The sequence below is a fragment of the Trachinotus anak genome, unplaced genomic scaffold (assembly GCF_046630095.1).
Source record: "Trachinotus anak isolate AG129_WGS33_773 ecotype Australia unplaced genomic scaffold, CSIRO_AGI_Tana_v1 ptg000004l, whole genome shotgun sequence".
Lineage (NCBI taxonomy): Eukaryota > Metazoa > Chordata > Actinopteri > Carangiformes > Carangidae > Trachinotus > Trachinotus anak.
This window is the reverse complement of record NW_027273855.1, coordinates 16,304,490-16,316,543: the sequence shown is the minus strand read 5'-3', so window position 1 is coordinate 16,316,543 and position 12,054 is coordinate 16,304,490. Positions and strand designations below refer to the sequence as shown.

At 40.9% G+C, this 12,054-nt stretch overlaps 1 protein-coding gene across 6 annotated transcripts in view; it reads right to left on the bottom strand.

The window, feature by feature from the left end:
• The window catches only part of kcnd3 (potassium voltage-gated channel, Shal-related subfamily, member 3), a 96,860-nt gene that overhangs the window by 11,035 nt on the left and 73,771 nt on the right, over nt 1-12,054 (bottom strand). For 4 of the 6 annotated variants that reach the window (XM_071476407.1, XM_071476402.1, XM_071476404.1 and 1 more), the window contains exon 4: nt 8,106-8,274. In XM_071476407.1, coding sequence (XP_071332508.1) covers nt 8,106-8,274 — 169 coding nt within the window. The remainder of the gene's footprint in view (nt 1-8,105; nt 8,275-12,054) is intronic. The other 2 variants (XM_071476403.1, XM_071476406.1) reach the window with 1 other exon arrangement.

The following is a 12,054-nucleotide window of genomic DNA, read 5'->3' as shown; positions in this document are numbered from 1 at the left end:
TGTGTCTAAGGCCCATCTGTGCTTTCAAGCAGAGCCACTGCACGACAGATTGAGCCAGAGGAGTGTAAGGAGCTTTCAGCTTTGACACCTACACATACACAGAATACCATGTGGAAGGTAACGTGGCATTGACACACACAGACAAAGCACACAGAATGAAAATTAAAGTGCTCATTTCTATTACATAAGATTGTAATCAGAAAATTAACAGATTTCCCAGTACTACAGCGATATTTTCCCTCACATAGAATATGCTTAGGTAACAGGTTCACAGAGAGTTGCTTTATGAGTCAGCTTTAAGCATTTAAACCTAATATGCCCTCTATAAACAAATACACAAAGGAGATCAATATAATACAGATATTACTGTATTCCTAAAGTCCAATTAAAATCACATTTAGACATCACTTTCTGCGGTCATAAATAATCTGAACGTCTTTTTAAATGTATTGTAAATAGGTTTTAATATTGAAAGGGAGAAAAAAAAAACTGTCTTTGGGGAAATATCTAAAATTCTTCTTTTCTTCTCAGCAGCTGAACAAGCTAACATGCAGGAGAAGACGTGTGTTCATGTTTGTAAGAAGGAGACTTCAGAAGGAAACCACAGGAAGCTGTCGCTCTCGTGTTGCATAGCAGGCTCAGTCAGTTTAGCCGTCTGCCTACGACTGAACTTTATGTCACTGATTTATGCAAATGTGGTTTCAAATGAAGTGATCTGATGGATGAAAGCAAGTTATCCAACCATGTAGACAGAGAACTAACAAAAAATATAAACTTTCAAATGATCTCTAACACAAGACATGTGATTTACAGATATAGATGTATGCTTTCACTGACAAAAAAAGTATAATAATGTAACAACTGCCACCCAGTTATTGGTTTGATGCTCAGTATCACTACTTGTAACAGTCCAGATGTTTTCATACACACACACACACACACACACACACACACACACACACACACACACACACACACACACACACACACACAGGTCTAAAAAACTGATCCAAACACCTTTTTTCCCCTCTTTGTTTCCTTTCCACAATTTAGGCTCAATCACACTTTTAAGATTATAGCTATAGGATGGAAGCCAGCACAAATGCTTCATTTTAACACCATGTGCTGCCAGCTGAGGGATCTAAACTGGCAAACCCTCAAATGATTTAGAAAACGCCACATATCCACTGAGCTCCCATGCCATACTCCGCTGAGCATTGCCAGGAAGTTTTGTTAGAAGTTAATTTTTTCTGCTTGAAAGTAAAAGTTAAAAAATTCATGGCACCTTGTGAGTTACAGCTTTGTTACACTCCCTGTATAGGATTTGGCTGAGTGAAAAAGTGGAGCAATCGAGCTATGAGACTAGATTAGGTTCTGCCTCAGGCCTGCCTTGGAACCATATAAGTGAAAGAGGAGACCATCTGAAGAGACACACACACAGACACAGACACACACACACACACACACACACACAAATAGCTGTGGAAGAGCCTCATTTTGTTTTGCAGCTGCCACTCATACTAAGAGTTGCTTTTATACATGCTGACATTTCTGCCACAAGGAAATAAGTCAGTTACTTTCTCTGAGGTATGTTGCTTTATGATAAAACACATACCCATACATACACACACACACACACACACACACACACACAAGGATAGAAAGCTAGAGAGAGACAGTGACAGAAACAAGGAGTCAGCCTGAGAGAAAAAGAGAAAAAGGAAGCGAGAAATTGGAGAAAATTTGATTCTTAAAAAATCCATCTGGGAGTCAGTGAAGTCAGGAAACTGTGAACGATGGCAAGAATTGATTTTGAAGAAATCAAGTCCTCTGACACCTCTGGCCCCAGATATCTGCCTCTGTAGTAAAGACAGCTTAACCTCGGACTAACACCACTCAGAGACAAAATACCTTAGCTAAGCCTGGATTACCTCCTCTTTATAGAGAAAAGTACAGCTCTGCTCTGCAAGCTGTTGTGATGATGCTGATATTTATTTATTTATTTTCTTCTTTTTTTTTTCTTTCTTGTCATTACGGACATAATTCACAGCGCAACTCTTGACCCCACTCAGTGAAGTCTCCTGTCAACATTTCTTCGTCTCTCTGTCTGGTCTGTCTTCTTGCAATGTGCAGACGATTTTATTGATCGTCCAGAGGGAGAAAACACTCTCAGCTAGAAGTCATCTCCACCTTTTGACTTCAACTTTCTGAGAGAGGGCTAAAAACAATAGTGAGATGATTTAGAGGAAATGGAGCGGGAGGGAGGGAGGGCGAGAAGGGGACTTGTTTTTGTTTTGTTTTGTTTCTTCCATGTCAGCCCGGAGCCAGTGCAATGCTCATGAACCGCAACAGACAGTAATTTTACTATTCACTAAGTTTGAGGACAACAACTGGTCCAACCCCAGACAGACTTTCAGTCAAAGTGAGAAAAAGACAAAGGCGGCAAAATAAAGATGGCAACTGAATTTTTCACAGAGGCAGGAACAATAATGGGAAACAAACAATGAGAGATATGAACAGATTCTGCAGCTCTCCAACTGAGTTATTATCTACTCTTAAGCCAAATAAACTCCACCCTGTACACTATATTGATGGGTAGTTAAAATCATGTGTTTCCTTTAATTATAGAGGACACTTGAATAAATCTATCAAACAAAGACGGTTTAACCCTCCGTGTGAGAACCATCAGGTTTGTGTAAATGGGAATGACACATTTCAAGATACAGATAATGAATGTTGTACAAGGAAAACAACAAGTCATTCGAATTAAGTTTGTAACACATATGTAGAAGTGTTTTCTGATCTGATGCCACTGTCAGTGTGATGTCACCATTTGTCTGTACCCTCCAAAACAAAAGTCACTGTTGAAAAATGTATCTATTTTACTATGTAACAAGGTTTTGTTAGGTTCAGGCACAAAAACAGCTTGGCTAGGTTTAGGGAAAGATCAGGTTTTGGGTTAAAATAAGTATCTTGTTGGGGTTAGGGAATCTTCGTCATCGTGCTTACAATGATAACCATGTGGTCAAGGAAAGATCTGTCATGTTTTGGTGTCCCATCCATCCCCCCCAACCTCCTCCTACGTGGACTTTGTTGGCCCACAACAATGGTAACACTGTTGTTAAAAGAAAACACGGCGTTAAGGTGGTTCTGCCCTTTTAAACCAGGGATCAAGTCCATCTGAGAGGACTTATGGAACTACACACCAGGGCTAAGGTGGCAGAAACAGGATTGTGTGCTTATGTTTTCTTGTACAAGTTTCTTACACAGTTAGAGACTGTTCAGGGTGAGTACAAAAAAAGGCCCAGTTATCACACATCTAGCAAAGCTATTCCCACTGCAACTCTCACTGTCATCCTATCACAACGTAAATACAGTGACTGCACAAATTAGCTCCAAATTGAAAAAGTTGAAGAATTACCTGGAATACAATTAAAGCATCAAGTCCAAAGTTTCAGCAGTGAACTACAAAATCAAAACCTTTGCTGTAAGCATAGAAGCATAAATCCAGCTTTAAGGACATATTCACAGAACCAGGGAAACCGATCAGTTCAACTCATTTTCATTCCCACCAACCCTCTAATCCTTCTGTATCACTTGCCCTTTGTGATTCTCCATTTAAATCTTGCCCTCTTCAAGGTGTAATACTCAGAATTTGTAATTAGACCTACCTGAGGATATTATTACCTTTATGCAAATAAGCTCTGAGGTGCAAGAAAAAAGGAAACCCCCGCAGATTGGCCACTGTATCGGATCACTTTATGAGATCATGTGTAAAAAAAGGGAAGGAATTCAAGTCAGTGTTCAATTCACTGTCGAACAAAAGTAGTGACACTGAAGACTATAGGGAGGCAGAATAGAGAATATGTCTGTGTCTCAGCTGTGTGTTCATTCTCGCCACACAGCAACTAGTGGCATCCTCATGTATCTTTCCTTTGTGCAGAGAGATGGAGCAGGGGCTGTCTCTCTTCCACCACCCAGATGGATGGATAATTGTAATGGGAGCCCAGAACAGCTAACAATTAGACCTGAACAAAGATAGATGTGGATGGGTGGGAGGGATGGGGCAAAGGATGTAGGGAGAGAAATAAAAATGGGGAGAAGACAGGAGGTGAACAGAGGAGGCTGGAAAATGCTGAGGGACCAGTGCTGCACTTTCTCTCCTCAGTAAGTCCCCCTCCCTTTCCTCCTGTCTGCTCTCCTGTCATTGTTAAAGTACTGTGAAAGGCAATCTTGAATGGCTATCCTATTTAACTCTCAGTTAAACATAGCCTTATTCTAAGAAATGATCTGAGGAAGAATTGATTCTCTGTGAAATATGACCACGTGCAGGTAATAAATGCTGAGCAAATGACGTTTTGCCATGGTAAATGAGCAGTGACACTTGCTAAATGGTTGTCTTAATGGGCGAGAGGGTCATGTATCGTTAAGATTATGGAGCATTAAGAAACAAAACATGTTATGTGGAGGGTAGTAATGGGGTACTGAAGGAGACGGCACGTCTGAGTAATGCATGGGTGGAGCATTACAGATCAGTTGTCATTAGCAGTTGAAAAGTGGACCATACAATGTTAATGGCTCTATCATACACCATCTACCCTGGGGTTACTTCTTTTGTGGTGTGACAGACTGTTGTCTGCCAACCTAGAGTCAAAGAACATTAAGTTAATATAATGTAACGCGCACCGAGCTGAACACATGTCAGCAGCAGTTAAAAAGGGCAGTAAAATCCATTTCAGTTGGTGCTAATTTTACTAAAAGCAAAAGCAAAAGTCAGGGGATCACTAAAGTCATTAGAACTTATCCTTTCAGTCTGGACCAAAGCGATGAACCGACTGACCGACCTTGCCTTCAGTAGAATAAAATGAGGCAGGGAAAGGAAAGGCTGCTTTAGTTAACATCCAGATGGGATGCGAAATCAAGTCATTTACAAAGCATCTAACTCTAAAGCTAGCACAATATGTAATTCAAGACATGCTCCACTGAATTTAAGCACACAAGCTTAAATGCTAAGCAACACTTAATCCTGTGGGCTAATTTAAGACAGAGATGGTACACAGATTGCCGCTCCTAAATGCTCTAAAATATCACATTTGCAAACCTATCATCATCCTTGGCACTTAGACCTTGATTTGCCGTAGTAATAACTCTCTTAAGGATCAAGGCATCCAGGTGGAATATTATTATGAAGGTAATAATAAGGCGTTTGAGTCATGTTGTTATGAAATGGAGAAAACCTCTCCATTGGATGTATGGGTGCTTGAGCAAATCGCTGACCTCACTGCGGGCAAGCCAGGGAGGCATTCAAGTGCCTGAGGGAGACATTTAGTGCTGGTTAATGACGACAGCACTGTCATGCTACACTGGTCACTTGGTTGGTACTTCTGGAGGTGTGTGTGTCTGCTGCCGAGTGGTGTGTGTGGGACACTGCACCATACTGCGGCTCAGTGGAGAACACACAAGAAGGTAGAACAGACGAAGGTCAGGCCTTAAGTGACAGGAAGTATGGTGGATGCGTGCGCACGCGCGCACACACACACATGCGCGCGGATGTGGATCCACGCGCTCAAACAGATGCACATACATACACAAACAGACGGACAGACACACACCTTCCTTCCAGCCAGCACCTCATCTGGGTGATAGCTATTTCAGGAAAGAACACAGCATTAGGACACACACCGCCTCCAGCTCTCCCCCCCTTTCCACTCTCCCACTGCCTCCTCTTCTCCTTCCTTCCTTCTGGCCTTCTCGTCACTGCTCCTCTCCTCTCTCTTTACTGACTCAATAATATACATCTCATCGCTTCCAACCTGTTTTCAATCTAGATAATTTTCCAAAACCTTCCAACCCTCCTTCTGTCCTCCTCTGTGTCTCCTTTACCTCCCCCACACTTGGCCGCGCTACACTGGAGTCTTGCTTGGCAGACAAGGTTACGGTTAGTTAAGACTGGGCAGCGGTCAGGCCACGGTCGAACTGCAAGACTTTAAACAGATTTAAACTACAACCAGAGAGCATGTGCAGAGATGGATGGCAGTAATCACAGAGAGGGTGAGATAGGGAGGAGGAGGGGAGGATGGGAGGGGGGGTGGGGTGGGGGTGGGGGGTGGATGGAGACAGAGCTGAGCTGAATTGAAGGGAGAAGAAAAGAAATAAGTAAAAGAAGTGAAAAAAAAGCGCCTCGCTTGGAGAGGTGTGAGCGAGAGTGATGAGAGAGAGGAATGGACTCTGAAAATATGTGTCAGTGTGTGCATGTCTGCCAGATCCAAACAAACACGCTACTATCTATCTCAGGAGAACAAAAACTGTCAGGCCTGCCCTCAAACTACGATTACCAGCCCAGTTTTGTAATGTGCACCAGCTGATGCTGCTACCCAGTTTGGCTCATGGACACCACACAACATGATTCTTTAAAGGTCTAAAGTGTGGGCTATTTACCCGGAGGAAGACAGGATCTTTATTCCTTCCACAGTTTAAACACAAGTTTACATAATCCATTAATGAATTTGTGCCTGTGTGTCTATTCATTATGATACTTTCAAGGATAAACTCTCCTCATAAGAACAGGCTGACAGGCATTGTAGGGTTTAGGTTTGGGTCTTTGGTCAAGACTGGAGTTAAGACTAGGTTGTGGAGTTAAGGGATACTTTGGCTTAGAGGTTTTTGATATTCAATAATAATAAGAGTCCTTCCAGACGTAGACGTAGACTTAGTTCAGCTAAGGTCGTGGATCTTAATTGAATAAAACAATAATAATACAATCTGCTAATCTGTGTGTTGTTTGATTGGTTCACGAAGAATGTGACATCTTTTTCCAACTGAGCTCCACCCATTTAAAATCAGTGAGTAGAGTCAAATGTGAAATAACAAACCCTACTTTATCTTTAACAGAAAATTTTGTGTTTATATAAAACCTCATTACTCACAATAATAAGCTGATAGGGACAATGTATATATATTTTAGTATCTTTAACTATTTTTCTCTCTCAACTTTGTAAGTTGGAACAATTGGCTTTATTAATAGTTATTAATGGTTAATGAATCAATTATTTATGGATTAAAACTTATATCTAAAGCATTAGTTGAATATTTATCAACAAAAAAGTAATTAGTAACAACATACAAAACCTTTACAAATATTGTTTTATTTACAACTACAATTATTGTGGTTGTACGCCTCCGCCAACCAGCCAAGTTGCAGGAAATAAGGTCACAATCTGATTAACAGCACTGACCAATGGCCAGCGGTGTTTTAAAGAACATTATGATGTCACAGGGAAGTTGACGTGTGACGACTCTAAAATCTCATCACTTAATTTTATCCTATTAGACATTTTGTTAAATTGTTTTGTAAGGTCACCGTGACCTTTCACCTTTGACCACCAAAAATCTAATCAGTTTATCCTTGAATCCAAGTGAACGTTTATGCCAGATGTAATGAAATTCCCTCGAGGCGTTACTGAGATATTGCATTCCTGAGAATGGAACGAATGGACAGATGGAGGGGTGTGTGTGTGTGTGTGTGTGTGTGTGTGTGTGTGTGTGTGTGTGTGTGTGTGTGTGTGTGTGTGTGTGTGTGTGTGTGTGTATTATAACATGTTATTAATTTAGATTGTTCATCCATATCTGGAGAAATTTAATAGTGAATTTTCTGACTTTGGGAAGGAGCTGCCTGAAACTCAGGCATTCAGCTACACTTGGCTAAACTAGCAAATTATTCTTAAAGCTGCACAGAGACATCCTAAGGAAGACATCAGTATTGTCTGACTCTGGGTAACAGGGAAATAATCCTCTAAAACTTTATGCAGTTTATGCAGTGCAAAGGGAAAATAGGAAGGTCAGGGTTTAGGTATGCATGTCAAGTGACGAGGGCCATTAAAATGTGGTGATACTCACTGAATATGTATCACACACCTCCTGTTTGATGTGAATATAATGTAAGTGAATATGCATTATACACACATCATCATTAGCTTTAGGGAAGATCTGAACCCTGTGGAGTCCCTTCCTCTGGGGGAGAGAAACGTCAGAGCTCCCCTCTGGGCTGGAGGTCTGGCGGTCCAACCCTCTGGGGCCCAGATGAAGGGAAATAAAACTGTGTTCACCTGTACCTTCTGCGCCCGCCGCTTGTCTGCTCTCTGGTTCTGGTGATAGATGCGGCTAAAGTTGGACACGATGACAGGGACAGGCAGGGCAATTACCAGCACCCCACTCAGAGAGCAGATCGAACCAAAGATCTTCCCTGCGATCGTCTTAGGAACCATGTCTCCGTACCTGCAAGAGGTGACAGGAAGAAAGAGAGAATACATTTAGTGAATCATCCTATTATACATTGAATAAAATCTTTGGTAGCCCAACCTTGTGGGCACACACAGCCGACTGAAGGTCATACGCATCACACAAACAGAAAGACACACACATACAAACACAGCTTGCTGCCCATTCAGTCTCCTTGCACAAGGCTTTCATCTTTCTCTTTAGGCTTCTCCATGATGCACAAGTTCATCCCCACCAGAGTAAAGCTTGACCTGCGAACTCTATCCCACCCCAAGAGAGAAAGAGAGAGGTGACTACCAAACCCACTCTCTCACTGAATGGCACAGTAAAGTCCACTGACTCATTTACTGAGAGCAGATACTATTAACCTTTAGAAAGAAGAGAGAGAGGAGGGCATGGTGAATGCCAGGGACATTTCCCAAAAGTCATTTAGCCCAATTCAATCTGAAACATTTGCAAGTCAAAAGCAATCCCGTCTCGGGTTCAAAGACAGACAACGCAATCTAAATAACTATATTATAAATCCCTCATTTTCCAAGGAAGAAGCCAAACTGCAGGAATCAACAGTGGAGGGAAAAGACGGAAGACAGAGGAGAAGAAATTCAAATGCTAAAAGAGCACAACTTAAGTTGGCAAAGCAACCTTTATTTCTAATGGTGTTCATTTCTTATTCATGAATAAAAAGAGCAGGTAATTTGTTCTTGTTTTCCAGCTAAACAAGAAATTCTACTGAATTTATTAGAGGTGACTCCAAGCCAGACTACAAATAAACCCGAAACAAATAGCCATTAAGCATCCAGCATACATATATATATATATATATATATATATATATATAAAATTATATCAAGCTTGACTGTAGAAAGATTTTCATGTTTATGTCAAGGTAAGGAAGCATTTTGAGCACAAATGTTTTTGTCTTTCGGTTATACAAACCAGTAATGCACAACTAAAATAATGGCTTTTTGTCTTCCTCCAACCTCAACAATTACCCTCTCAAATTTACAAACAACAACTTTTCCATCATATTCATCAGATTCATTTATCATAAGAAAACCAGCCTCACTGCAGCCAGTGGACTCTAGGAATCACAGTGTTGCTACTTTTTTTTGTAAATTGTTGTTGCGCAGTCCTTGTTAAGTCTTACATCTTCTCCATAGAAATGGCTTCAAAATATTCTCATCTCAAACTGTCCAATTACCCCACAGCAAAAGTGCTAGACAAGTTAGTGGGTGCGTATTACAGACAGTCTTGTGTAAAGAGACAAATGAGTTAATGATTCATGGACACACTCATCTGTGAAGATATCTATTGCAAATTTGCAGTTTGGGCTGGCCCTCAGAGGCTGAAAGGAAAAGTCGCAGCAGAAGCGAAGCCAGGAAGACAGCGACAAAATGTTGCAAGGGAATCTGTCTCTTCTCTGCCTCGTCACACTCACCCCTGTAGAGAGCAATGTGGCGTGTCAGAAACAGTGAAAACTGAGAGATGTAGTGGTGTCAGTGAGCTGCACTGTGAAGTGTGAAGTCAGTACAGATAGGTGGAATTACAGAGGTTAAGCTACGCTCATGCATGAATGGAACCACACACATATACTATACACAGGCTCAAATATGATATATTTAAGAGAGTGACACTTTAAACAAAATTCTGAGCTTTGTGTATTTCACTTTAATATTTTAATTAATGCTACTTTATATGTTTACTCCACTTCAGCACAGAGGGTAAATATACTTTTTACTTCACTCCATGCATTTTACTTCATATTTACTTTATAGATGACAATTTTAAAAACCTGTAATTAGCATAAAAAACACAATGTGTTGTTATACAGTAAATTAAATCAACCAACAGTATCTAACATTGGTAAAATAACCCACAGCACAGCCTGCTACAGCATTAAAATACTGCTTATATGTTAATGCATCAGTAATAGCAAAGCAAGAACGTAATTGACAGAGCCAGTTTTTCCTGCATAATGAGTACTTTTACTTTTTTTTCCGACAAAACAATATCAGAAAAATTTTCAAATGGTGGTATAGATATTCCTACTGAAGTAAAAGATCAAAATACTTCTTCCAAAACAACAAAAAGAAAAACTTTGTCTGGAGGTTCCTTATTTCCAATCATCTTTCATCAGTGCTGCAAGCCAGTGTGTGACAGATGGAGCAACACATTTTCACGTGGATACTAACAACGCAAGAATAGAACAGCATTTGGCATCGGTCCCCTGATGTATCTGTAATGTATATTACAAGCCCCTATGGACTTGGCAGTGCACGGATCTAGTCAATCAACCTGTTACTGCTGCTAGGCATACATACATATGCAAAAACTGACTCTCACACACACATGCAGGCAAACACACCAGTCTGCACATGTGGAGTGGTAAACTTCTGCTAGATATATCGCAATCCTTGCAAAACAAAACCTTGAAAATGATTTAAAAACACAAATCTTCAGAGAATGTCAGTACTGCTGTGTTACTTTGGATCCTGTTTAAGCAGCATGTTTCACAGCAATGAAATGCTAATGAGGCTGTTTGTGCAGTGATGACATTAAAAAGCTAGAAAAACTCAGTCAATACTTGAAATGTACTTCCAAGTCTTGCAGATATCCAGCAACATGTTGCTCAATAGCACTTATCAAATTCATTCACACTGACAGATCACAGAGAGTAGCACTGGTTGTTATTTGAGGACTCGGCACACAGTACCCTGGAGGGTCTCCATAAATGAACAATAATCTGCTTAAGAAGTTGTCGTCATGATAGTCCTTTTAGAATCTAATGAAGCACTTCTGTCACAGTCCACTGGAGATGGAAAAAAACACAGAATGGTAACATAAAACACACAACTCCATTCAGTTCATTTTGGAGAAGGAGATGAAACTTCATACTCATTAGTCACAGATTTTTGGCAAATACAAGCCCAATATGAAGCCATTTAAGTGGAGGGTGGTTTTTGCATCAACAAACCAAAGCACTGCCCACACACAGTGAACTGCTGGTCCAAAGAATATACTTACAGAGAACATTCATCGTCTCTTCCAAGAACTTTAATGGCCTTTCTACCCAAATTAGGCAATAACAATCCCATCAGTGGTACAAAGGCCCTATCACTACAAAACATTTCATCTCCTCCCCTCTTCAGAAGATGTTTCCATTAGGAGGAATGAAAAGCTAATCATATTCATCTGCAAGTGTTCTTTAATGGGATCCTATCAGATTGTCTGATAGAGGCCCTTCTCTCCTAATACTACAGTCAATTTGCCGCTCCCATTTAGTCAAGCTGGTCTGTCGTGTGCTGATACCATCTTTAAGCCATTATACATAGCACAGAGATAAAGCTGGGCTTGCACACATTAAAAAAAGAGAAAGTCGTAATAAGTGGTGCATGTGTGTGCATGTGATAAGTGAGGTTAGATGTAATTTCTCTCCCTCCTGTCTGGATTAATGCTGGGGCCATTTCTGACCTCGCAAGACAACACTGACGGTGGTGGAACGAGGTGGAGGTGGAGGTAAAAGTCTCAGAAAGGAAGACAATGGATAAGCAGTTAAAGGTGGTACACTGGAGGGTGAGATATTTTTTCCGCAGATGCAGTGCAATGGGTTTTTTTTTTTTCTCTCTCCATAAACCACTGCCCTCTCCTCCACTCACACACAACCATGAGTTTGCTTTATGTTATATATGTTTCTATATGCGCACACACACACACACACACCCACCCACCCACCCACCCACCCACCCACCCACACACACACACACACACACACACACA